This window comes from Dryas octopetala, chromosome 5 (genome assembly GCF_963921425.1).
Source record: "Dryas octopetala chromosome 5, drDryOcto1.1, whole genome shotgun sequence".
Classification (NCBI taxonomy): Eukaryota; Viridiplantae; Streptophyta; class Magnoliopsida; order Rosales; family Rosaceae; genus Dryas; species Dryas octopetala.
This window is the reverse complement of record NC_141370.1, coordinates 7,474,953-7,502,101: the sequence shown is the minus strand read 5'-3', so window position 1 is coordinate 7,502,101 and position 27,149 is coordinate 7,474,953. Positions and strand designations below refer to the sequence as shown.

Here is a 27,149-nt window from a genome sequence, read left to right as displayed (position 1 = left end):
GGCTTTCGAAAACCATACTTGTACAACTCTAATTGCTTTGAAAAGTTTTGTGCATGAGTATTAGTATGTCTTCTAATTGCCTGTGAAAAATTTCGTTCAAATTATTTTTGTGTGATTTTATAAAATTCAATGAGTAGGTGCTACCCATTTGAGTTTTTAAAGAAACCATTTTGCCTCAAAACTGCCATTTTTTACATTAAGGCTTTTTGGTCTAAATTTTTGGTTCACACAAGTTACAAATCATTCTTGGGATTGATCTATGAGTATGAGGCAGTTCATTTACTTCTGGAATAGAATTTGGATTGTCAAAACCCCATGTTTTTTTAACAAAAACTAGGCTACAACATACCTCTTTTCTGCCATGGCTTATGTGTTGATTTTTAAGCTTTCAATTATGCTTGCATACATGATTTAGAACTTGTTTGAGGTCATATGATGGTTATTTATAGGTTAGAGGTCTCGGATGCCACTTAACTTAGCTAATACGACATCAAAACCCTAGAAAATCCCAATTGAGTCTTAGAATGTGAAATATGATTCCTTTGTGTTTTGGGATTGATTTTCAGTTTGGTGGATCAGCACAAAGACAAGAAGCTTCAATTGAGGTATGGGGAGCTAGTCCTTTCTTAACTCTATGTTTCAATATGATTTAATTGCTAGTTAATTTGATGGAAGTGATTGTTTCTTGGAATGCTTGTCTCGGATTAAATGGATCTTTTATTTGTCTTAGATGTTTTTACTTGTTCCTTGGCTGCCATGCTTGTTTTGAATTAGGTAATTAACTTTTAAAGGAAAGTGTGATTTATTGGTTAATGGTATATTAGTTATTTGAGTTACTTTCGAAATCGAGAATAAATTGAATTTGAGATGCATGTTGATGACTTTAATTTGCCTAATTAATAATATGCTAGAGGGGAAGTAAATGGTTTTATTTACTTTAATGAAAAGACATCTCACTATCTAGATTTTACTTTTTAATAAGATATGAGGGATAGAGGTAATTAACTTTACAAATTAGGGGATAAATCCATTGTCTATAAACTTTGACATGTTTGCAATGTCATGGAGAAAAAGGTATGCTTGCATTGTTATTTAATTAAACATGCATTTGCATTTCATGAGATTACTCATGTTGGTTATATATTAATGGATGCATGATGATTTACAATACCCAACCCGAAAAGGCATGGATTTATGTATAAAATTATAGCCATGACTTTATGGATGTGAAATTGTATTGTTGAGCATTGGAATTGATTATACTCGTGCTTGTATAATTGTGGTTTCGATATTTGAAAATGGATACGCTTATATTTCAAAGAAAGAATGATTTAATTCCTTTTTTAAATGTATTAAATAGGTTGTCATTTATTCTTTAAATTACATGTTTGAGTTTAGGCCATTTCGGCATGGACTTAAGTCAATGTTATATCTTACTTGTTATTGAATTGATTGTAGTGATATGATTGAGTTTTGTTGGACTAGTTGAGTGTGTGATCAGCTGCTTTGGTGATGCTCACCCCTACACAGTTTGTTAAGTTGCAGGAAACGTCTAGGACAAAAGAATGGTTAGCTTCATAGACGTTTCGGATAACGATGGATGAATGTTTGAAAGTAGAGAGAATTCACCAAGGAATAGCATACTAACACCACCCACATCTGAATACTCAAGTGATGAGAAAGAGGACCCAAATATGGATGAATTTGTTACTATCTCTTTTATTACTTTTTTTTTTTTTATATTCTAGTTGAGAAATCTGTGGAATTGATTATTTAAGGATTAGTATGACTCAATTACTTATATATTATTTGATACTTCTATATGTTATTTTATTTACACCAAAAATAGAAATTAAATTAAAGTTTTCACTTTCAAATGGATTTCAATTTCTTGTTTGAGGTTTTGTTTATTGATTTTAAAACAAAAGGTTTGTCTTTATTTTTGAAAATTGATTTATCTTGAAAAGTGAATAACTAAAAGCTCACCATTTTACAAAGCTTTTATTTCGGTACACTCTAATTATTTATTGTGAAAAATGAAAAAAATTCTCCACTATTTTGGAGTTAGTTGCTTTTAATTTTAAGCTTTACATTGATCTTCAATCTTGGCCTATTCTTATTTAAGGTTTAGTGAGAGTATGTCGAGATTGAAGACCAATGTGGCGCTACCACATGCCCAAAGTAATAGACCTCATTTTGAGGTGTGACACAGCTATCAGCCAACTAACAAATAAATGCTAACATCTAGTCTTATAAACTACCCAAGACAAATTACCCCAATCAGCCAATTACCTAGCAATAAATACACTTGGGATGCTAATTATTCTTTAGTTATTCCAACATCTTTGTTTGTAATTGATAGCTAGAGACATAGACTTTAAGGGGTGACTTGATTGTTATCTAGTTGACTTATGAGTGAGATATTTACCTTCACGTATATATGTTACGTATGGTATGTTTTGTTATAGTTCACCTTGTTATAAATTAAGGGCAAAATGGTACTTTCACATATAAATATTTGATTTTGAAATAAAATGTATATAAATGGAAATTAGTTCACAATCACATACTTAGGCCCAATTTGGTATTGCTGTAATGTGAGAATAATCACTTTTATTTGGGCTGTGAGAATAATCAGCTAAGCGTTTGGTAAATCGTATTTTGAAAAATGTTGTAGATATAAAAAGGAGTATCAGAGTATTTAGTAAATTCTAATGTAAAAGTGCTGTGATTGTGTATAATGACTAAAAAAGACATAATATTGAAATTGTGTTTTTTACTCATTTGTTTTACTTGTTTTTATGTATTTCTTTTCCTAAATATTTTTTTACCTCACTTAACAAAAAAAAAATATCCATCAAAAAACAAATAAACTCTTTATTGGACGTGGGGAGAAGGAGAACGAAGAGAAAAAAAAAAAATTAGAGAGAGAACATGTTATCTTGGACTTTTTGATGTAATTATAAAAAACAATGAGAGCATTTTGGGTAGTTTTGAAAGTTTCATTAAACATGACCGGTTCCTCAAACTGATTCCCGCAGAAGCTAAAATGAGAAGTTGCTCCCCACTAACTTCTGATTTTAGCTGCCAATGACAATGATTTTTCTTAAAAAGCTGAAATATTTTACTTTACCAAACACCTAAACACACTATAGCTACCAATAAGAGTGATTTCACCCATAAAAATCAATACCAAACGGGCCCTTAGTCTAAAAGATAACACCTATAGGCTCAAACACCAATTATGAGTGTAGAAAAAAATAAATTAAAAATAATGAATATACACCAATTATGAGTGTATAATAATTTCAATCGACCCACTTATATCGACCTTATCGGCAACCGACCCACAATGGGTGAGTTAGTTGGTTGTTGTCAGAAATGGCCTTATCGGCCTTATTGGGTCGGGTCAGTTGTTTGGCCGATATGCAACCAACTCGACCCATTCCCACCCCTAGTTAAATCGATTAAAAGGAATCATTTTGGCCTTAAACACTGGTGTCTAATTATTTTGAGAAATCTAGGGACGTGACACAATCAGATAAATGGCAGTGTGAAAATTGTATCAAAATTAAAACTTTGGATACATAATTGAAAAAATTGAAAAAATATGCCGCAAGTTGTGAATCACCCAAATCCTCAATGGTGTAAAACTGTAAATTGTAATTAGCCTAAAAAATAAAGCTATCCAAAACTTTGTTTTTGGTATTTGAGTTGTTGTTCAGTTGGAATTGCTGTTACAATCCATGTACTACATATTTACGATTTTGGGCTTGGTCCTTACCCTACCCTAATTTCTCAATAAATCTTTCTTCCTCAGTTGGTCTGTTGTACCTGTGCTTCACTTGGGCGGCGTCACCAGCTCACCAAACAAACCCTAACCTCCGAATCTCTCTATCTGTGACGCCCCGCTACCCACAAATGCCGAGAAAGCGAAAGCAGCTCGACTCCAACTCTACTGAGTCTTCCGAGCCTCCCAAAAAGCAACAGCAAGTCGTCGAGGTCGAGGAGGAACCGAAACCTCAAAACGAACCAGCAGCAGAGGAAGAAGTAGTCGAAGAAGAAGAAGAGGTTGAAGAAGAAGAAGAGGAAGAGGAAGAATATGAAGAAGTCGATGAAGAGGAAGAGAAAGAAGACGATGACGAAGAAGAACATGAACAAGGGCTTGATGATAATAAGCAAACCGAGAACGTGACGACGTCGTCTGTGTCAGGGGGTTCAGATCGGGCCACTGCTGGTGGTGACGATGAGGACGAGCCGATTCAGAATCTTCTAGAACCCTTCAGCAAGGACCAGCTCATTAGCCTGCTCCGCGAAGCAGCAGATAAGCACCATGACGTGGCGGATCGGATCCGGAAGATTGCGGACGAGGACCCGATCCACCGCAAGATCTTCGTCCACGGTCTCGGCTGGGACACCAACGCCGAAACCCTGACCAGCGTGTTTAGACAGTACGGTGAGATTGAGGATTGCAAGGCTGTGTGCGATAAGGTCTCTGGTAAGTCCAAGGGTTACGGTTTCATTCTCTTCAAGGCTCGTTCTGGGGCTAGGAGAGCGCTAAAGCAGCCGCAGAAGAAGATCGGGAATCGGATGACTGCGTGCCAGCTTGCCGCTATGGGCCCAGCCGCCGCGCCGAGCAGCACTGCTACTGGCCCCGCCGCGGCCCAGGTGGCCCAGGCCCAGCCCACGTCGGAGTACACACTGAGGAAGATCTATGTGAGCAATGTTGGGGCGGACTTGGACCCGCAGAAGCTGCTTGATTTCTTTTCTAGGTTTGGAGAAATTGAAGAAGGGCCACTGGGGCTTGACAAGATGACTGGGCGGCCCAAGGGGTTCTGCTTGTTTGTGTATAAGTCGCCAGAGAGTGCAAAGAGGGCTCTGGACGAGCCGCACAAGAATTTTGATGGTCACATTTTGCATTGCCAGAAGGCTATTGACGGTCCAAAGCCGGTCAAGTCTCAGCACCGGAACCAGCACCACCACAATGCACATAATTCGCAGTTTCAGAGGAATGAGAATCCGGGTTATGTTGGTGGAGCTGCAGCTGGACCCGGGCATTTGATGGCGCCAGCGAGCACAGGGATTGGGTTTAACCAGGGTGCTGCGGCAGCCCAGGCACTGAACCCGGCGCTTGGGCAGGCACTAACTGCCCTGCTTGCGACGCAGGGGGCTGGCTTGGGGCTGACTAACTTTTTGGGGTCGTTGGGAAACGCTCCAACTGTGAACCCAGGTGGTGTGCCTGGTGCCGGACACGGGATACAGGGTGGGTATGGGAATCAGGCAAGCATAAGTCCTGCAATGATTGGAAGCTATGGAAATCAAGGCACAATGCAAGGTGGCTACCCTACGCCGCAGACAGGGCAAGGTGGTTCGGGAAGAGGGCAGCATGGTGTTGGGCAATATGGTGGCGCTCCCTACATGGGGCACTAGCTGCCCCTGAGGTATGACAAAATCACTCTTTTACTTGGTAATTTAAGTTATTCTCACACCCATGCAAGATAAATAATAACGTCATTCTTACATTTAATTTTATTATAGTTTACATAATAATTGTACTTTAGGAAGTGTCAAAGCTCCTAGAAGGTTAAAATATAGCGGGATTGTTTCAATCTAATTTTTAATAGGCTGACATGACATAGGACATCATTGGTTGAATCATTCATACCCAGTTTCCAGGTTGTTGCTGTCTATTTGTTGAGCATAGGGGTTTTCAAGTTATAGATTCTATCTGTTGTGAATGCAACAGTGGTGCCTTTGCGAGGAAGGGCCTGAGCTTTATGTGCAAACATTTTGACTTTGAGAAATTAAATGGCAGAATTTGTATACCTTGGCATTTAGATTGACTTTCAGAAGAAAAGTGACTCTTTAACTTATCATACCTTAAGAAGGATTTTGGAGAGTTAAATTATCCCTATAAATGGTTTGGTTTATATTCCCCATCTGCCAGTGTATCTCCTATCTGGCAGCCAGCACAAACTAGAGAATGAAAAGTTGGGTCGGTCAGGTTCAATCTATTGGTATATTCAGGGTTCAGTCTCTTTTAGACCATGGCAATTTTCTGTTGCTCTCTTTTGTATTTGAGCAGTTGGGGTTCTCCCCCCTTGAGCTATGCAATAATGTCTTTTGCTTGCTGGATATATTTGGCTGCCAATTCTATTGAAAATTCTAGTTCTGTAAAGTCTTACATTTATTTTCAGGGTAACAGAAAAGTGAATGACAAGACTTTTTTTTGTGGAAGGTGGGTTTTGACATGTCTCTAGTTTGGAAAGAAAAAAAAAATATTTGTATTTCCTTTAGGTTTGTGCATAGAGCCTGCTATATCTATTCTTCAACATATACTTGTGTCATGTAGTGATTTTCTAATGATCATAAAAACTACTCATCACATGTTATGCAACTTTAATACTGATGTCAGCTTTGTGCTAATGGTATACCATTCCAACATGTACTTAATGTATGAATTTTATGCTTATTTTTTTCGAAATGAAGTGTGTGATGCATTGTTTTGAGCAATGCTCTTTTAGAATTGTTAAGACTTAGAACCTTTTCAAGTTTAAGGTCCTTTTATTGTCCAGCTCCTTATTAAAGGTAGTTTCTCTTCAAAGTAATTATAGTTAAGTATTTTGAATGATGTATTGTTTTTGCAGCAAGTTTATATAATTGTTGCATCACATATGTACAATTTAAATGTTGAAACCAGCTCTCCTTTTGAGCTAGAAATTTAACTTTTATTCATTTTAAAGGGATTTTGGGTTCTAAAACCTGTCATCTCTTTTCAAACTTTTTTTTCACGTTTTTTTATTAAATGTGCAGATCCCACATAGGTGCATCAGTCTTTTTGTACTGGTCTGGTGATTCTTCTGAAGTTTAAAAGGAGCTGATGGTTACTCTACAAAGAGCAGAATCTTAAAACTGTCAAATGAAATTTCTGTTTTTATCCTCTCTTTTTTTTTTCCTCCTTTGCCCTTGTTCCTTTCAAAGTACTGTAGTTTTTGAACCTATCTGTATTTTATGGAGTCAGTGAGGTTGAACAAAAATACTTTTTTGAATTTCCAAATTCTATGGATTAAATGAACTTGATAATGTAGGTTTTGTTTCTATAATGTTCATATGTTAATTTTGTTGGGTTTTGACTAATTTGCTTGTGATTTAAGTTATTTATCATCACAATTTTTTCATCTATAGCATCTTTGTTTGGCCTTTTCAAACCATGTTTTTGTCAGTTGCAAACTGGTACTGAATGGTGCTCTATTCGTCATAATGTTTCTATGTGAATGTTTGAGCACCATCAGATTCACACGGTTCTCTCTAGATAATAACATGCTTCTGGCTTACTGCAATCCTTTTGGCAGGTAAATTGATGCAGGTTGGCAATGATTACTACTACTGTAGCTACTTATACAATCTTCACAATTAGGTAAACATGCATTGACATAAAAAGAACTTGTCAGATCTTGATTAACTTTTGAAATTTTGATATCCTAGTATATGAAGATTAATGAAACTAACAAGTATGACTTGGTAATAATAGTTGTATTTGCCATTAATTTTCCGTTTTGGACTGAATCACTTGAAAAGTTTTGAACTTTTTTTGGTCAATGGAAAAGTTTTGAACTAAAAGCATGCCTTGGTAATAAGGTCATATTTTTAAAGAAGCTTGTCCAGTACCGTTGATTCCAAAATCCATGTCAAGTGATTTGGTTAGGTAGTGATGAGATTAAAACTTGCAAATGTCAGGTCATGGGCTTGATGAGTTGACCAATTCTCTATCTGTGTCTTCTCCTAACCTTTATTTCATTACTTTTACCTAGATCTATGGATTTGGTTGCTTGTTTGGGTTATCCAGCTGAACCACCCAAATCAATTATTTTCTAGTAACATTGTTCTCGAAAAAAAACTTTTTTCGACAACCTAGCCTAACTCAATGATTTTTGTATTGTTAAGTTTTGGGTAAGCAGATAAAGGGAGGACTTCTACTTTTATATAGAAAGTCAGTTGAACATTTTTTGTTAGTTCATACTTCTTCAGTTTACCCCATATACAAGATTACAAGGTCTATTTTATAGCTGCTTGTCAATATTGCCTTTAGTTTTTGAATCTAAGGGAAGTTTCAATCCAATGGATCAACTGTAATTCAAAAGTAAACACTGGAGATGATGGATGGGAACTCCTACTTTGGCTATAGTTGTATCTCGAAGTGAGATTGTTAATCATCCATTTCTTTTCTTTCTGCCAGTGAAGAATGAATGGATTTATTGAATTTCAATTTTCCTGTAAGTTCATTGAAATTGAAGTTCTACCTTAGAGTTTTGTAACCTAGCTCAATTCAGTATTTTGGGCTTTGGTCTAGAATGTCAAATACTGGAAAATGTGAAAGCTGGTCTATCAATATTTGCCGCTTTGGACATGGTTGGAAAATGTAGTCAGTTGGACTTATATTTTGAAATATAGCAGTCTTGGTTTGGTTGCATCAATACTTTGAATATGAAAGTGGAGTCTGTTTTCATTAATTGGTCATGATGACAGTTTTCAAACATTTTGGATTTAAGGGTTTTGCTGCGTTTGTTTTGGGAAATGCTGGGGGATTTTCTTATTTGATTACTTATGGCTGCGCCTATCCCCTTCATACACAAACTATTTGACAAACTTTCTTTACAGAGAAAATCAGTTTTAAACTGTACCCGTTCTTATTTGAAAGGTGTGTGTTTTATGAGGAAAGATTCATACATAAGGGTGGCATTGTTTGTTCATCGTTTAAATGTTTTATATCCTAAATAACAGAGACTTATTGCCTTATGAAACTTCTAGTATCATTTGCCTTCACGACAGTTTCTGCATCTTGTTGATTGTTGCGCTTTTTGGCTTGCTTGTTTCCTGGCCCTAATAGACTTAATGCAGAGTTAAATATGTGTGAAATACACATTTCAATTGCTTTGGTATCCATTTGTTCTGTTTTGTGTTTTTCTGTCGTCTTAGCACAATGTCTGTAACACATAAGTTCAACTACCCAAGTCTTATTAAAATAACTGCAATTTTGGTAATTGAAAAAAAGGGGCAAACTACAACTAGATGCCTCCCATGTGGTTTTATTTCTAAATGTCTACATGGTTAACTTTTGGAAATCATATTGAGATGTTCAATTTTAAGATAGTATTCGTTTCAAGTGGAAAAAGGGTCCGTTTCGTTTGGCAAAACGTATTATTTTGCGATCCTGTTTTCTGTTTTGCAAGAATGAAAATGGTTGTAATTTGTGTTTGGTAGGCGATATTGGAAAACACGGGAAATGATATTTTGGAAATGATTTGGAAGTTGCTTTTTAAGTTGGAAAACAATCATTTGACGTTTTCTCATTTTCAAACTCTATTTTAGTAAAAAGAGAAAACACGGGAAACAACAAAGACACTCTCTCTCTCTCTCTCTCCCTCCCTCTCTCTCCCTCCCTCCCTCCCTCCCTCCCTCCTTCCCTCCCTCCATAATCCTTCCTTCTGGTTGATTCTCCTTTCTTCTAAAAAAGCTTCCTTGAAGAAACCCAAGGCAAAGAGAAATTGAAGATTCCACAGTCTAAAAAAGCTTTCTCGAAAACATGGTCAACTAGTTGATTATTGCTGAATTTTGATATCTTCTAGAAAAAAAGAAAAAAAACGTGATAACCTTTCCTTCATCTTCATTTTGGGTTTGAAGCTTTGTGGGTTTATGGGTACATACTAAAGAACTTAATTTTTGTTTGGGTTGAATGATTATCAATGGTGCAAGAGAACTCATGTGCTAATTTTATGGGTCTCTCATTTAAAAAAAGAGTAGGATGTAAACAGGGTTGGAGAATACAGACTTGTTAATTGTATAATTGAAGTAATTTTCATGTTTTTTTTTAATCTATTCAAACTATTAGGTCTGTAGATCTAATGAGATATTCATGATTCTTATTATTTTCATATAATTGTACCAGACATGTTTTTACTATTTTTGTTTTCACCAATTTGTTTTTGAATTAGTTTATCAGAGGCATTCTCATATCTTAAAAATACAAAATTCAAAAAAATGTTTTCTGAAAATGATTTTGTAAAACGATACCGGACCGAATGTTTCCAATGTTCTCATAAAGCGTATTCTTTCTTGAGTACGTCAAATCTTTTACTTGCTGACAAATATGCCTTTAAAATCAAAACATCTTGTCATAATGTCACAAATCCAACCATTATTTTGAAATTTAAGTGTTCAATTTTTCCTAAAAACAATAGCTTCATGATTCGGCTTTTACCTTTGTTATTTGTTTTACAGTATTATTGTGATTTCCACTAGAAGAAGGGACCCAATGTAAATCATGAAACTTCAAATTTCCTTTGCTCCGTACACCTAAATCTCTTATCAAATAAATAAGGACTCGTAATAGGCTAATGATCCCTCTATTTTTTAGCTTTGTTGCTGCACTGAATTGCCTATGCCAAAATATATTTAAGGCATCATAGTTTTACCCAAAACATACTAATTCACACATAATTACACAAAATGTTCTCTCCATTTCACTTTGTATATCCTTACTTAGTGTACTAATTAGCTGAAAGCGTATAAGAGAAAAAAGATTTGAGAGAAATTGGGAAAGAGATTAACAGAAAAGTATAAAAAAATAGATAGAAAGAAATAGGTCTTTTTATGGTCCGTCATAAATGGGCCAAATGGCCCGGTCTTTGTTTTAATTAGGAGGGTTGGGTTAGACTTGCGTGTCAAGCCACAGCCCATCGAGTAAATAACCATATTGTTCTAGAGAGAGAAAAGAAAACAGAAAACAGAAAAAAGAAAAAAGAAAAAAGAAAAAGATAATCATTGGAGAGTATGCTGTATGCATAATGATTATCGAAGGCAAAAACAACCTCATCCAATGTTTCTAGTTATGTGGCAATTATTCATATCATATGTCCAGCTACATACTTGCATAGCAATATTAGATTTAAGGCTTCTAAAAAAAAATCATTATCAATAATCCTTTTTTAAAGAACAAAATTTGAGCACAAATGAATACTTGTTACATTCAAAGCAAGTAATAAAGAGAAATGTGCAAGTCTATGGTTTGCATTATTTGTTACAAGTATGTGAATGATATTGAAATGCAAAACTATAAAAGAAAGGATTGGACCAAAAAAAAAAAACAAAAAGAAAATAAAGGAAGTAATAATTTTAGAATTTTGCTAAATAACTACTAGCAATACTATCTTGGCCAAAAAAAAAAAAAAAAAAACTACTAGCAGAGTAGCAGTACAATGATAAAAAAAAAAAGTAACGAAAAACCCGTAGTCTCTTCGTTCTATGAACACGTGGTTTGAGGACACTCTCACATTGGATCACACGTGGCATTAGATGACAGGATGCTATGAATTTCTTAAAATCTGCCTGTAGAATATGCACCACCAAAACGGCAAAACTTAACTTGTCTTGCTGCGGGCGTTATCGTAATGTCCATTTCGACAATTTTTTCTGGCTACAAAATTTCAGGATTTGTTTGTTTGTTTTTTGTTTTTTGTTACTTCTGCAGCTCTGCTTTTCATAGGCTTTATTTTTAAATATTTTTTGATTTTTTCCTGGCTTGACTGCTCTCGAAACGTTTACATAATTGCATAATTTGCATTCATGAAAACAACAATAATGAGTCATTGTCAATAATTTACACCCTCTAATTATTCTTATGTGTTTGTTTTTAACTTTTTATTAACTTTCAATCTATTTTAAAATTTATTATTTATATTTAATCCTAAATTAAAAGATTAAAGGGGAACCATTTATTTTAGTTAGATTGCTCGATAATTTATCAATTTAATTTGTCATGTAATTTTTAGAAAATCACTGACAAAAGGTACCGTATATTGGAGATTCGTATAAGATAATTGATACACTATATATAACCTAGATAATATATTGCTTAAAATAGCGAACCAATTGAGTGGATGCATATGTATTTCATTCATTAAGACACAAATAAGGTTTTTTTTTTTTTTTTCAATTTTAGTATTTGAAATTTTGTTCTCCCAATTAGGTAGCCAAATTATACTTGTCCCAATTTCATGTTCAAACTTTTATTCTGTGTATGAATTTGCGAAAAATAATCACAGTAGCTAAAATTCAATTCAAATATCAAAATTGAAGATAACCCAAAAAAAAAGGAGAAAGAACATTTTTCTTTTGGGTTTGTCTGTATTATTTTCTGTGGATTTAAAAGGGCACACATTTCACAATATCTCAAACTTTGTATTCATGGGCTGAGAGTTTCTCTGAGAGAGAGCAAGAGAGACTCCACACTACACCTCTGCCCTCAAACTCTCTCTCTCTCTCTCTCTCTCTCTTCATTCTCAAACCTTAATTCTTCTCCTATTCATATCCACACAAACATTACTTTTTTCTTCACCATTACACTATCCATAAGACTTTCCCTCACTTTCTCGCCCAAATTCCCTCTCTTTCTTACTAACCAACCATGGATTTAACCTCCAAGCTTCACCGCCTTGACCTCCGCTCAAGCTTCCTCACCGGTTCAGCTTCTTTCGACACCCGAAAGACCGCTCTCCCGCCTCGGCTTCGTTCACTTTCACATCGAATAGCCACCCAATCAACTGGAGGTAACACTAACTCTATCAAAACCACTAATTTGTTCAGCCCCAGAAGGCCGAATGCTAAAATAACAACCCGGCTATCGGCCTTGGCCGTCGAAACATCGGTAACTGAAACTACGTCCGAAAATGATATTGAATCTTTGTTTTCGGATAATCCTAAGAATGAGTTTGAGCATACACGCGGTAGGAAGAAATCAAGTTCCGGCGCTTCGGGTATTTCTTCGGGTGTTAAGCTCGAAAATGTGAGTAAGAGCTATAAGGGTGTGACTGTATTGAAAGATGTGAGTTGGGAAGTGAAAAAGGGGGACAAAGTTGGATTGGTAGGAGTAAACGGAGCAGGGAAAACGACCCAGATGAGAATTATTGCTGGTTTAGAAGAGCCCGATTCGGGGAATGTAATAAAGGCGAAATCCAATATGAAAATTGCGTTTTTGAGTCAAGAATTCGAGGTTTCGCTGAGTAGGACGGTGAAGGAGGAGTTTATGAGTGCTTTTAAGGAGGAGATGGAGGTATCAGTGAGGTTGGAGAAGGTGCAAAAGGCGTTAGAGAGCACGGTTGATGATTTAGACTTGATGGGAAGGCTTTTGGATGAGTTTGATAAGCTTCAGAATCGGGCGCAGGCGGTTGACTTGGATCAGGTGGATGCAAAGATTAATAAGTTGATGCCAGAACTTGGGTTTGCTCCGGAGGATTCAGATAGGTTGGTGGCGTCGTTTAGCAGTGGTTGGCAGATGAGGATGTCGCTTGGGAAGATTTTACTTCAGGTATATTAACTATCCTGTTAATCAGGCATGCTTTATGTTTTACATGATATATGTTGGTGTAAGAAGTTGAATAATAGCTTCAAGTTTCGCTTGATGTATGGATGGATATTTGTCTACATGCTTTTCATGCTTGCTATTTTAGTATTATGCAACAGTGTTTCATTGCAGAAAATGGTGTCAGGTCACAGTTTGCTAACTTGAATTTCTGGACAGTGAGATGCTATCTCCAATAAATATTTGTTTCTTACACTGTATGATATTTGTTTAATGTGAGGTGAACTACTTTGAGAAACTTATAATTGTACAAAATAGCATTGTTATCATTAGTGGGCTTATTCCTGTGTCAATATGCATAGCATATGAAATCAATTTTAGAGTGTATGTTGGTTTATCTATTGATCTAAGCATCATGTGTTTATCTTCAGGATCCAGATTTACTACTCTTGGATGAGCCTACAAATCACCTTGACCTCGACACAATTGAGTGGCTCGAGGATTATCTGAATCAGCAAGATGTGCCAATGGTTATAATATCTCATGATAGAGCTTTTCTTGATCAGTTGTGTACAAAAATAGTGGAAACTGATATGGGTGTCTCCAGGACATATGTGGGAAATTATTCTGAGTATTTTATTGCAAAGGCAACATGGATTGAAACTCAAAATGCTGCTTGGGAGAAGCAGCAGAAGGAAATTGAGCAGAAAAAAGACTTGATACACAGGTTGGGTGCTGGAGCAAATTCTGGCCGTGCTTCTTCTGCTGAAAAGGTACATTGAGGTTTACCGGATAGGCAAATCAATAAGTGTCAATTCTAAAAGAAATTAAATGCACCAATTTAACCTGGACATGCAGTTAGCATTGGTTGTGTATTTCATTTTCTCAATGTAACAAAATGCAGCTAAGCTGATTTATTATTTGTTTTCACAGTTGTGAAAACTTAAAGAGTGGGTAGAAATATTCTTGTTAAAAATAAGCATTTCTTGGACAGTTCTTTGAGTGGGCTTATATGTAGTCAGTCTCATTCAATCATTCTTGCAGAACTGCAATAAGATTGTTGCTTAGAAACAAACTAAGTGCTGCTAAAATTCTCTTTGCTTAATTTTGTATACCCTATTAATGCTTCTTGTTCATGATCCTCAACAGAAATACTAAAATAGAAATGATGGTTGCATATATCTGTCTGATGTCCTGCAAAATCTGTATGGATTGCCCAGAAAAATGCTTCTTGTTCATGATGCTAACAAATATATATAAATTTTTTTTTTTTGGAAAAAAACAGAAGCTGGAGAAACTTCAGGACGAGGATCTTATTGAAAGGCCATTCCAGAGGAAACAAATGAAGATCAGGTTTCCTGAGCGGGGAAGAAGTGGAAGATTTGTTGCAACAATTAAGCATCTGGAATTTGGCTTTGGGGATAAGGTGAGTTGAATTACTTTACTATAGGTAAAAGTGGTATAGAACATTGTATTTTCTCGTACATATTCATCTGTACATTGTATATTACATCAATATCTGTTCTGTCCCAGGTCTTATTTAACAGGGCAAATCTTACAATTGAAAGGGGAGAGAAAATTGCCATACTTGGCCCAAATGGATGTGGAAAGAGTACTTTGCTGAAATTAATAATGGGTTTAGAAAAGCCAATAGCAGGTGAAGTTCTACTTGGGGAGCATAACGTCCTACCAAACTATTTTGAGCAAAATCAGGTGTGTTACTGTCATTAATAGTATGCTACCTGGCTTTAAATACTCAAAAAATTGTATATATGGATTATTGGATACTGTACTACCCCAATCAGTTGTTGAATTTTGGGAACTTTGACTACATTCAAGATACGGGAATGAATATTTTGTCATGTTTCTTTTATAAAAAATTGGGGTGTGTTTATAGTTTTTTTTTTTTCTTAAAAAAAAAAATTATGGATCAATGTGAATAAAAAAAACCACATATGAGGTATCAAATCTTTACTTTGAAGAACCAGAGTTACAGGCTGTATTATTTAGCCTTTGATGGCTATGAGGGCAGTAATAGTAATGATAAATGAAGTTAATTTAGAGATGGGGATCTTTATTTCTGAATGTTTTGTATTTTATTCTGTGTGGTATGGTGAAAGATTGACATGATGCATGGACAAGGAATCATATATATATATATATATATATATATGATTTTGAGGTTGAGGAAGCTTCCGTTAAGGGATCCCTTAATGGAAGCTCCCTCATTTGATTGTTATGTAACTTTAATTGTTAAAAAACCTATATATATATTTATACAAAGTATTAAATTGTCATATCCTTGCCATATCCATATCCTAGTTTTTTGGTATTTTTTTGTGTCATCTTATCATTGTCTCGATCGTATCCCATATCTGTATCCGTGCAACATAGGCTTTAACCAATAGCATGCTGTTTCTAGATTTCCTTGCATAAAGTTTTTATTTGTTCTTTAATTTTTTTTATAGGAAAAACATTATAATTTGCTTTTTTCATGGAATATTGCTGGTGTTGACCTGTATTCATATCTTTTTAGGCTGAGGCACTTGATTTAAATAAAACAGTGCTTGAGACAGTGGAAGAAGCTGCAGAGGACTGGAGACTTGATGATATAAAGGGTCTCCTTGGGCGTTGTAATTTCAAATCTGATATGCTTGATAGAAAGGTCTCCCTCTTAAGTGGCGGTGAGAAGGTAAACTTCGAGATGCATATTTTTTTTCCTATTCATTTTCTTATCATTCACTAGGCTTTTGTGGGATGCTTTGTTTTGAACTGTTATTCAATTACTTTAGCCAATTCCTTGGTCCGTTCAGTGATTTAAATTATCATTACCACATGAAGAATTGGATAGAGATTTTGTATGTGGTGGACCGTGAGTATTTCTTAGAGTCCTAATTCCTGAGCATGGTATTCGGGTTTCCTCTGATTTTGTTTAACCATGCATGATTCTCATTGTCATGCTGTAGTGTCTCAAATGAACTTTTTGACTTTTGAGTTTTGACCAGGTAAAAATAATGCAGGCAAGGAAAAACGATTTCATAGATAATACATAACACTATTCCAGTACGAAACTATTACACACAAAGATGAAGTTAGATGGACTTTTCAAGAGTGATCTCATTCTAATAACATATTGGCTTCTTTTTTTTTTTTTCTTGTTTTCTTTCTTTCCAGACATTGGGTTTCTTGTAAGCACGTGGTTCATGTAACATATGAACTTTTGGCTTTAACTAGAAGGCCATTACCATCATGACAGGCTGGCTTATATTTCTTATATAGCCTTATGATAGCAGGCTTGCAACTGATATTTGTTGGCTCTTTGTACAAAGTATTTTTATCATAGTCTTCGATACATCTTTTCCTTCCAGTGAGGCATAAACTTCAATGCTTGTATAGGGTTTTGAATTCATGTATTCCATTCATTCTACTCGCATTTAAATACTATAAAGAGCCTTGAATACCATGGAAGTAAATGTGTCAATATCCCAAAACAAATGGAGAGCATGAAAGAATCATTTGAGGGCTGAACAAGTTTATAGTTTAACAGTTTGTCTTTTGCTTTTGTTAGGCACGCCTTGCCTTTTGCAAGTTCATGGTAAAGCCATCTACTCTGCTAGTTCTGGATGAACCAACAAATCACTTGGATATTCCTTCAAAAGAGATGCTTGAGGTATGTATCACTTTTTTTCTTTCCATTCTGTATTCTACATTGAACGATTTGTATTACTTGGCATCACTTACCTGTAAAGTGGTTTCTAATGGTTCTTTCAGGAGGCAATAACAGAGTACAAGGGCACTGTCATCACAGTTTCTCATGACCGATACTTTATAAAGCAAATAGTTAATAGAGTAGTGGAAGTTAAAGATCGCAAATTGCAAAATTATGCAGGCGATTACAATGTAAGCATTGTCTTTACCCTCAGCAGACATAAAAGTTAATGCCTATAGGATGTAGTAGCAATTGTGATCACATTTGGAGCTGGAGTTTATTCAAAATCTAAATCGATTATCTCTCTTTGCTTACTTTATCAGTGATTCTGACAATGAAATTATATGATCTGCAGTATTATCTAGAGAAGAATCTTGATGCTAGGGAAAGAGAGCTTGAGCGTGAGGCAGCAATTGAGGAGAAGGCTCCTAAAGAGAAAGCCAAATCAAAGATGTCTAAGGTTTGCATTATTCCATTATGAAACTGAAAGAAGAAGGTGCATTTAAATTCATGTATCTTAGCCGATATTGCGTTTCTTTTCCTTTGTAGGCTGAAAAGGAAGCTCGGAAGAAGCAAAGGATGCAGGCATTTCAGCAAGCAAAGGCAAAATCAAAAGGAACAAAGAATGCGAAGAGATGGAATTAAGTGAACCTCTGAATACCATTGAAGATTGTCCATTGTTAAACTAATTTATTTCTAGCAAGAATAGGAGTTGAAGTGGCCTATTGTTACCCAGCTAGTCGATCATGTATATATATAACAGTTAATATATTCATAGAAATACAGGTTTTGTTTTAGAAATTCTGTACCTGTAGCTTCTGTAGCTTATGCATTTTGCTCAATAATGACAGAAAATGGAACTTCAACCAATCTTATTAATACTAATGCAATTTTCTGTATGTACAAGTAGGCAATTATTATTTAAGAAGAAAGATGAATACTATAAGGTTCTAACTTCTAACCAAGATCCAAGGAAATTTTGGGAATTTTGGATGGTCGTTGCATGTCTTCATCAGCTACATCATAATTTTCATCACCAGAACCACAGCTGTAGAACTCATCATCTTCATCTTCATCTTCCAAATCTTCATAGCCTACATCACCATCCTCTTGGATACTACTCGTCAAGTGCACTCCGCAGCTTTTAATGATGATACTTCTTGGCCACTCATATGACTGGGAAAATGTAGCTCGCCATATATAAGGCAGCAATTGATCACTCTCTCTATCCACCTTTCGCTTCATGTTAGCATTTAATGGAATATAATTCAAATACACTTGCGTACTTGATTCTGCCTCTCTTTCTCTTAAATTAAACAATGCAAACCCCAATCCATCTATGTCTACTCCATTTATTCTAATTTCAACACCAAAACCAAATTGATCAAACACTTGTGTCGTTTCAAAAACAACACAGAGAACCAGTCTTGTGTTCTCCCATTTGAAAGTTGGAGGAATTTCAATAGAAACTTCACATTTGTCAACTTCATTAGTAAGCACACAAACATCCTCACGACAGCTGAACCACTTTGGAACTTCACTTCCTGGAAGTGCAACGGTAAAATATTTGAAGTGCTCTACCTATAACACATGCAATAATGATGTTCATTAGCAAGAATATGTATGTATATATATGTATACATAGAAACAATTAAGAGATAGAAAGAGAGAGAGATATACTAGACCAAGCATTGTATTTGCCATCTTTGCCACATCTAAACACAGATTATCACATAGCCTTTGGCAGTTGGACAAGTCCATCCGTTGAATAAGTTGCCTGTCTTTGTCTTCCAATATCTTGGATAATGTTGAAAATGTTTCCAATGATACGCAATTAGCCACGTCTATAAATCTTATACTTGGTGGAAGTTCTAAAATCTCTCGAAGCCACTTGCAAGAATGCAAATCAAGCTCTGACAAGTTGACAAATTTGCTAATGCATGCAGGAAGCCTATCAAAACAGCTTCCTGATAAATCAAGGCTTTCTAATGTTGGCAAGATATCAACAAGATTCGCAACGACATCGCGTTCTTTGGGATGAGCTAATGAGCCATTTGAAATGCTTGAGTTAGATGGAAGCACCAAAGGGAGTGATTCTGCAGTGAGTATAACAAGTTTTGGGCACTGGCCGAGATGAAGGTCTCTTTGATGTTGCAACTCATAAACACTGCATGGCAGATGTGTAATGAGGGAATAACTAATTTGCAAGAGGTATTTACATCCTCTTGCATCTAGAGTTTCAAGTCCGGTGAGATTTCTAATTGATGAAGGCATTTTTGTTAATGATTCCATCTTGTCCACAATTTCTGGGAAATTCTTAAGCCTTCTGCAATTGCCAAGACACAACCATTCTAGAGATTTCCAGCTAACTCTTCTTGGAAACATTGTAAGGTTAGAGCATCCTGAAACACTCAATGCTTTAAGTTTATCAAGGAATCCAACCGAAGAATGAACCTCAATTAAATTTGTACACCCACTTAGATTCATGCTCTTTATGTTTGCCATTCCAGATAAGTCTGGAGTTTTTTCTAGGAACTCACAGCCTTCAAAATTCAGAGATATCAATTTTGGCAAATGCTGTGAAACAAAAAACAAATGTTCAAATCATAAGCTCGAGAGAAATTTGTATATATATTCTTTAAAATATTAATAATAAATGATAAAAATTATTTTAAAGTACCTTAAATCGTTCACCTAGGCATTTGATACGACTGCAAGGCATATTGAACACAACAAGTTCCTTTGGATGAAAATAGGTTGGCAAATATTGTAATTGACATCTACCCCAATCAATCAACCTCAAACTATTGGGAAGATAATCGATGTGTCCAGAAAGGCATGCATTACAGTTTATAAAATATTTAAGATTTTTCATTTTTGAAAAACTTTCAGCACTCAAGCATATCTCATTTGTCTTGGGCAACTCCACCTTGATGCCTAAAATTTTATCCGTTCCCTAGCATGAAAAAGAAGCAAAAATTAATAAAGCATGCACCTTCATTATCAAATAACAATGTAATGTGTTTTAAGATCTTTGTTCCTTTAGAGTTTAATTAATTTCATAAAAAAAATATAGTATGTGTTACATACATTGTCTCTTAACTTGTTGAATTGCACATTACAATATATATATATATATATATATTATAATACTTACTGTATTTTCCGTCAGAACATGGTAAATATCCTTATAACGCCATAATCTGCTACGTTCTCCAGGCACAGTCGACTCTTTGAGAACTATATCTTTACCCATTTGCTCTAGCAAATCATGCATCCAAATGTTGTTGCAGGGTTCATCAAGAGTTATGAGGGCCTTTTGTATTAGTTCTTCAATACAATTCTCAGGAAACTTGAGGTCATCCTCATCTTTTAGTATTCGCATCACATGGTACTTATTTTCACCCTTGAAAAAACATGCAATGTCAAGAAAAACGTTTTTCAGATAACCTTCCAATGCATCATAACATATTCGGAGTGTTTTTTCAATCTCTCCATAAGGTGCACTTTGGTAACCATCTAATGTATCTTTCCAATATTCTATGCTTTTATGATAACGCAAATGAGAGCCTAAAACTGTAAGAGCTAATGGAAGATGCTGAGCATAGTCTATTGCACGACTTGTGAGTTCCACATAATCTTCTAGAGGATTATTTCTTTCAAACGCATGCCAACTAAAAAGTTCAAGAGCTTGTTGGTAATCTAATTTCTTGACCTCGTATATTAGGAAAATTCCATGACGAGTTAGCACACCCTTATCTTTTGTCGTTATAATAATTCTACTGCCCTCACCAAACCAACTTGCCGCTTCAACTATCTTGCTTAACCCGTATGATTGATTCACATCATCAAGAATTAAGAGGATACTTTTATTGCTCAACCTTTGCTTTATAACACTCATTCCTTTATCCACACAACCCACCTTCAAGTTTGCATCTCCTAGAATCTCAAATAGAATATACTCTTGTAGTTGGACCAAGCTTTCTGGTGACATTGACCTTTTTCCAAAATTTTCCAAAAAACAACTACCTTCGAACTTACAAGCAACTGAATTGTAAACGGCTTTAGCAATTGTTGTCTTGCCTATTCCAGAAGTTCCCCATATTCCAATCATAAGAGGACCATTTCTTCCAACACCTAAAAGCCTATTCACATCTTGTACACGAGACTGTATTCCAATTGGATACTTGGCCACATCCAAATATGTTCGGTTTAATAATTTGATTGACATCTCCTCAACTATCTTGTTGATAAATTTAGATTCATACCTATCAATTAAAAGCACATAAAACCGTAAATCAATACTATTCTATATTTTCTTAAAAGGCAAAGAACATTTTACGTACCCACAAACAAAAAGGCAAAGAATATATAGCATATATATATAGAAAACAGGGTACGATGCTAAGTGAAATTATCAAAATATCAAAAAATCCCATGCTTCACTTAAATGACAACAGAAAAAATAGGCTCAAGTACATTTACATCTACCAACTATAGGGTCCATTTCAAGTTGGTCTACGAATTATAAAACATTTCAAATTTTTGCATTAACTATAGGGTTCATTTCAAGTTGGTCCATGAACTATAAAACATTTTAAATTTCTCCATTAACTATAGAGTTCATTTTAAGTTGGTCTACGAACTAACCAAAAACATACAGAATAGTAGACAAAACCAGACCGGACCGAACCGGATTATTTATATACATTTATATATTTTTTATTTATTATATAAAAATTACATATTTTGAATAAAAAATGTATAAGGTGTTTTTTGCCCAGGTTGGGTTCGAACCCATAAACACTTGAGAATAGTGAAAGTGTGAATTCCCACTACACTACTTAGCCACTTATGATATTCAAGTATATGCAATATATTTATAGGCATACTGATACTTGAAATATAATAATTTATGAAATTATAATTGGTATTCTACACCATAACCTTATACCCTAAACCATAAAGTCTGAAACCTTATACCTTAAAAATTAATCCTATACTCTAATAATTTTAGTATATAAACTATAAATTATAGTTTTGGATTCTTAGTAATATTTTTACAATATAGAAACTATAAATTCTATAAAATATAAACTAGTAATATTTTTAGACTTTTATATATTTCATGGGTTCGAACCCAGCATGGGCAAAATACACCTTATACATTTTTTATTCAAAATATATAATTTTTATATAATAAATAATAAATAAAAAATATATAAATATATATAAATAATCTGGTTCGGTCCGGTTTTTTTGTCAACCCGGTTTTGTCTACTATTGATCTGAATGTTTTTTGTTAGTTCGTGGACTACTTGAAATGAACCCTATAGTTAATGAGAAAATTTGAAATGTTTTATAGTTTGTGGACCAACTTGAAATGAACCTTATAGTTAATGGGGAAATTTAAAATGTTTTATAGTTCGTGGACCAACTTGAAATGAATCATATAGTTGGTGGATGTAAATGTACTTGAGCCTAAAAAATATTATTAATAGAGGATAATATAGTAAAATAAAGAATTATTAATAAATAAATAAAAACATGAAAACATGTTCCTATAAATGAACCACAAACGCAACATATTTTTATAAAATAATAATAAACTACAATAATGCTATGAATTCTAAATTTATATTCCAAATTTCGATTTTAAATGAAAAGAAAATTATTAGTATGTGACCTTAACACTATATGACATGATGACGTGATGGTCATAGGCCAACCTTGCTTCGCATTGACTTTATTTCTTAAGCGAAACAAAAGCAATATCATTATTTAAAAAAAGAAGAAATTAAAGACATAAAAAGGGAAGATAACGCTAACATATGGAGTAAAGCAGTAAGCCAGAGTTATACATATAGTTAGAAATATACTTTCCCTCCTCGAAATGCCATCCCGATAAATTTGCTGCTTCGGAAAGAGCTGCCTCCCATCTGTGCACTTTCTTCATGCTATTCTTGAATTTGATTTTATGGTTAGCAAGTGCTTCACCAAAACTTCCTCTTTGGTATCGTACATTGGATGGATCCACTTTGTAAAATATTGGTATGACAGCCATTTGTTGTTGTGATTTATAACATTGAAGGATCTTAACAAGTTCATCCAAGCACCAAGACGAGGATGCATAGTTTTTAGAGAATATGACAATAGAAATCCTTGACTCTTCAATTGCTTTGAGAAGTGCGGGGGATATTTTTTCACCTCTCATAAGATGATCATCTATAAAGGTGGTAATTCCCTTCCCAACCAAAGCAGTGTGCAAATGGTCTGTAAAACTGAAACGTGTATCCTCACCTCGAAAACTTAGAAAAACATCGTATCTCCATGAACAGGGGAAAGAAGAAGAAGAAGAAGTCATATTGTTTGTTTGCATATATATATATAGCAGATAACTAATTAAGCAGGCTGAAAGAGTTGGTATATATGGTACTACTCACGTCTAAGACTCTCTCTTATACCTGACAATATGTGAATGCATGTGCAATGTGAAGAAATAAACACAAAAACTTACAGGATGGTCTGATATATGAAAGCTTCTCTCAAGTATATATATATATATATATATATATGCGTAGTTAAAAGTCAGTGACTTTGAGACCAACTTCCCAAGTCTTCAATTACGTGGCGCGTTTTCATGGTTGACCCGACGGGTACTCTTCTGTACGTGAGAGAAAGATAACAAACATAATATATTGCTGCACTATATGTCCATATATTGATCTTGGTCAGGGTGTTTATACCTGTTATTAGTTTTTACCGAATTAATTTAGAGATGGACATGCAAGCAACAATTGGACAAAAATGGCCGGGCGAATGCCTTGGTAAAAAGGCAATGACTTGGTTACATGGCCTTGGCAAATGTTTAAATAAGATAGTTTGGTAGGTGCAAGGTTGCTTATCAGGTGGCTTTGGAGGGTGATTGAAACAAGGTTTATATATATATACATACAATAAGCGTTGACAATGTGAGTGGAAGCATTTTTTGGGGTTTGGGTACTTCTTTTAAAAAGGCAATGACTTGGTTACATGGCCTTGGCAAATGTTTAAATAAGATAGTTTGGTAGGTGCAAGGTTGCTTATCAGGTGGCTTTGGAGGGTGATTGAAACAAGTTATATATATATACATACAATAAGCGTTGACAATGTGAGTGGAAGCGTTTTTTGGGGTTTGGGTACTTCTTTTGGCAGGACATGTGGTAATTTTTAGGCAAATAAGTCATGAATATGAATTGGTTTTTGACCCATTAACAAAACAACCTCTCGCCCAACCATGAGCTCTCCATCAGCCTTTTGAGGGTGATTCAAACAAGGTTTATATATATACATACAATAAGCGTTGACAATGTGAGTGGAGGCATTTTTTGGGGTTTGGGTACTTCTTTTAGCAGGACATGTGGTAATTTTTAGGCAAATAAGTCATGAATATGAATTGGTTTTTGACCCAATAACAAAACAACCTCTCGCCCAACCATGAGCTCTCTATCAGCCTTTTGACGTTTCTCTTGGCTGGCCAGCTGTCAAATATTGTCATGCTTATTATCCCAGCTAATTCACATTTCATTTTTATCTTTTAGATATTTGTCCACCTATTTTCAAAAGCATGTCATTCTCAACCACACACGTCACTATCAAAACTTGGGGACAACACAAATAATTAATATAAAAAGGAAGCTACAGGCAATTGAAAGCTCTGTCTCCAACACCCAAACAAACCCAGAAACTTATGCAATGTGAAATCAGCCCAGCAACTTCTACTCTCAAATTCAGCCAATAGGTTTTTTATTTTTTTTCATTCTCAAAAGCTCTCTGTATTTTCATTTTCATAACTTTCAAGCTTTTCTTAGATCTCATTTATTTTTTGCATAGCCGTTCAAGGCCCTTTTAATTATATTTTATTGTGTTTATGCAATTTCTTTGTATTTCAGATTTCTCAAGAACACCTCTTGGTCTCTGAATTTTATTTTAATGTTATTTCTCATCAAGCTCTCTGTTAAATTTATATTGCTATTTTATTTACTTTTTGGTTGTTCATACCCAAAGTTCTAGTCAATCTAAGCAGGAAAGGAACCTAGATGGGCTTTCTCGTTCCTTTCCCATCGCACAATTTCTGTTAGAAGTCAGATCCCAAATTTGGTGCATTTAATTAATTTCAATTTTATTTTTCGCATTAAACACTATATTTTCTAATCGGCTATTACGAGCCGATTAGTGGCACACCCGCACTCTCATACCCAAAGGTCAAAAACCACGCTTACGGTGAGGTGTGTTGTGGCAGAGATATTTTATGGCATAACATAAATTAACCGATTTCTTAGCTCACCACCCTTCTACATAAATTGAAGGTGTAGAAGAGATTGAGATTAACATGTTGGACTTGGTGGAGCTTGAACCTCAAACAAATTTCTACAAGCTTTGGAAACTTTACTTTGATGGATCTTGCACTGAGGCTTCGGCAGGGGCAGGAGTATTAATTGTCTCGCCTGATCTGACCAAGTACCATTACTCGTTCAAGCTAGATTTTTACGAACAATCAAGCAGAGTAGGAGGCTTTGGTGATCGGATTAGAGTTGCTCCATGAGTTCAAAGCAGAAGAAGTTAACATTTTTGGGGATTCTCAGTTAGTGATCAGTCAAGTTAGGGGCGAGTTAAGAGTAAAAAATGAGAAGTTGGCAGAATACACAGAATTGGTGAGGCATCTTCGCCAAGGATTCATTTGATCTTTTTTCTATCATTTACCAAGAAGTCATAATGCTGAGGCTAATGCCATGGCGCAGGTAGCTTATGGACTTGAAATCCCTCCAGATCAATCTCGGCGAACGATAGTCATTGAGCGAAGAGGTCTACCAACCATGGAGCGAAGAATCCCTTCACTTGAAATTTTTCAACTGAGAATGAAGAAGAAGTTGATTGTCCTGAAGCATGCCTTATCGACTTAGAAGAGATTGGAGATGCTGATTGGCGACATCCAATCATTCAATACTTATAAGATCCTAACAGCAATAGCACTCGCGAAACGAGATATTAGGCGAGGAACTATGTGATAATCAATGATGAGTTACGCCGGAAGGGTAAGGATGAGTTGTTGCTAGCTTACTTGGGCGAAGAAAATGCAAAGTTGGCTATGGCTGAAATTCATCAAGGAGTTTGTGGTGCTCATCAAGCTGGTCGCCAGATGCATTGGTTCTTGAGAAGACATGGGTATTTTTGGCCAAAGATGTTGAAGGATTGTATTGAGTTCGCTAGGGGCTGCATGCCTTGTCAAGTTTATGATTCCGTTCAGCATGTTCTAGCCACAAATATACAGTCAATAATGAAGCCCTAGCCTTTTCGTGCATGGGGGATAGATGTCATTGGCAAAATCAAATATGCCTCTTCTGGCAGACACTATTACATTGTTGTGGCCACATATTATTTCACTAAGTGGGTGGAAGCGAAGCCTATTAACAAAACCACTAGTGCAGCCATTATCAAGTTCATCAAGGAAAACATCATTCACAGGTTTGGAATTCCATAAACTATTATGTTCGACCAAGCAGCCTATTTTATGTCTGATGAAATATGAGAGCAAATCGAGGAAGCTTATCACATTGAGTTGCATTATTATACACCTTATTATCCTTAATCTAACGGTTAGGCCAAGTCAAGCAACAAGATTTTGAAGGCAACAATCAGCAAAATGTTGACTGATAATCCAAGGAAATGAGACTCAAAGTTATTAGAAGCACTTTGGACTTTCAGAACAACTAAATGCTCGGCCATAGGTGCTACTCCTTTTGCATTAGTGTATGGGCATGATGTTTTGCTGCCAGTTGAGATTGCCGTTTGCTCAGTTCACATTGCTCATCAGTTTGGTTTGGACACACCAGAGTATGACCAAGCCATGATGCAAGAAATAGATCGACTAGATGAGGATAGGTTGGTTGCTTTTAATAGACTTAAACTTCAAAAGGTTGAGCTTGCCAAGGCATATAACAGAAAGTCAAAGGCAAGTCTTTTGGCAAAGGGAATTTAGTTTGGAAGGAAATCTTGTCAATTGACAAAGACGATCCATTTGGAAAATGGAAGCCTAACTGGTAG

At 35.3% G+C, this 27,149-nt stretch overlaps 3 protein-coding genes across 4 annotated transcripts; 2 read left to right on the top strand and 1 right to left on the bottom strand.

Moving 5' to 3' along the window:
- Positions 1 to 3,774: 3,774 nt before the first annotated feature.
- UBA2A (UBP1-associated protein 2A) lies at positions 3,775 to 7,130 on the top strand. Of its 2 annotated transcripts, XR_015122346.1 has the most exons (3): positions 3,775 to 5,441; positions 6,198 to 6,238; positions 6,814 to 7,130. XR_015122346.1 is itself a non-coding variant. In XM_086244434.1 (2 exons), the coding sequence occupies exon 1, from the start codon at positions 3,922 to 3,924 to the stop codon at positions 5,428 to 5,430; it is 1,509 nt and encodes a 502-aa protein (XP_086100560.1). In that variant the 5' UTR covers positions 3,777 to 3,921; the 3' UTR covers positions 5,431 to 5,441; positions 6,814 to 7,130. The 2 variants fall into 2 exon arrangements, 1 of the variants encoding a protein (XP_086100560.1); XM_086244434.1 differs by lacking the exon at positions 6,198 to 6,238 and having other exon boundaries at positions 3,777 to 5,441.
- Positions 7,131 to 12,225: 5,095 nt separating this feature from the next.
- Positions 12,226 to 17,965, top strand: ABCF5 (general control non-repressible 5). Its single transcript, XM_086242832.1, has 9 exons — positions 12,226 to 13,363; positions 13,789 to 14,130; positions 14,643 to 14,783; positions 14,891 to 15,070; positions 15,894 to 16,049; positions 16,926 to 17,027; positions 17,129 to 17,257; positions 17,422 to 17,526; positions 17,616 to 17,965. The coding sequence occupies exons 1-9, from the start codon at positions 12,464 to 12,466 to the stop codon at positions 17,709 to 17,711; spliced, it is 2,151 nt and encodes a 716-aa protein (XP_086098958.1). The 5' UTR covers positions 12,226 to 12,463; the 3' UTR covers positions 17,712 to 17,965.
- Positions 17,966 to 18,023: 58 nt separating this feature from the next.
- Positions 18,024 to 23,430, bottom strand: LOC147283911 (TMV resistance protein N-like). Its single transcript, XM_086245620.1, has 5 exons — positions 22,946 to 23,430; positions 20,224 to 21,334; positions 19,747 to 20,022; positions 18,747 to 19,643; positions 18,024 to 18,647 (listed from the first exon to the last, which is right to left on the bottom strand). Exons 1-5 carry the CDS (start codon positions 23,428 to 23,430, stop codon positions 18,024 to 18,026), a joined length of 3,393 nt encoding a protein of 1,130 aa, XP_086101746.1.
- Positions 23,431 to 27,149: the final 3,719 nt, after the last annotated feature.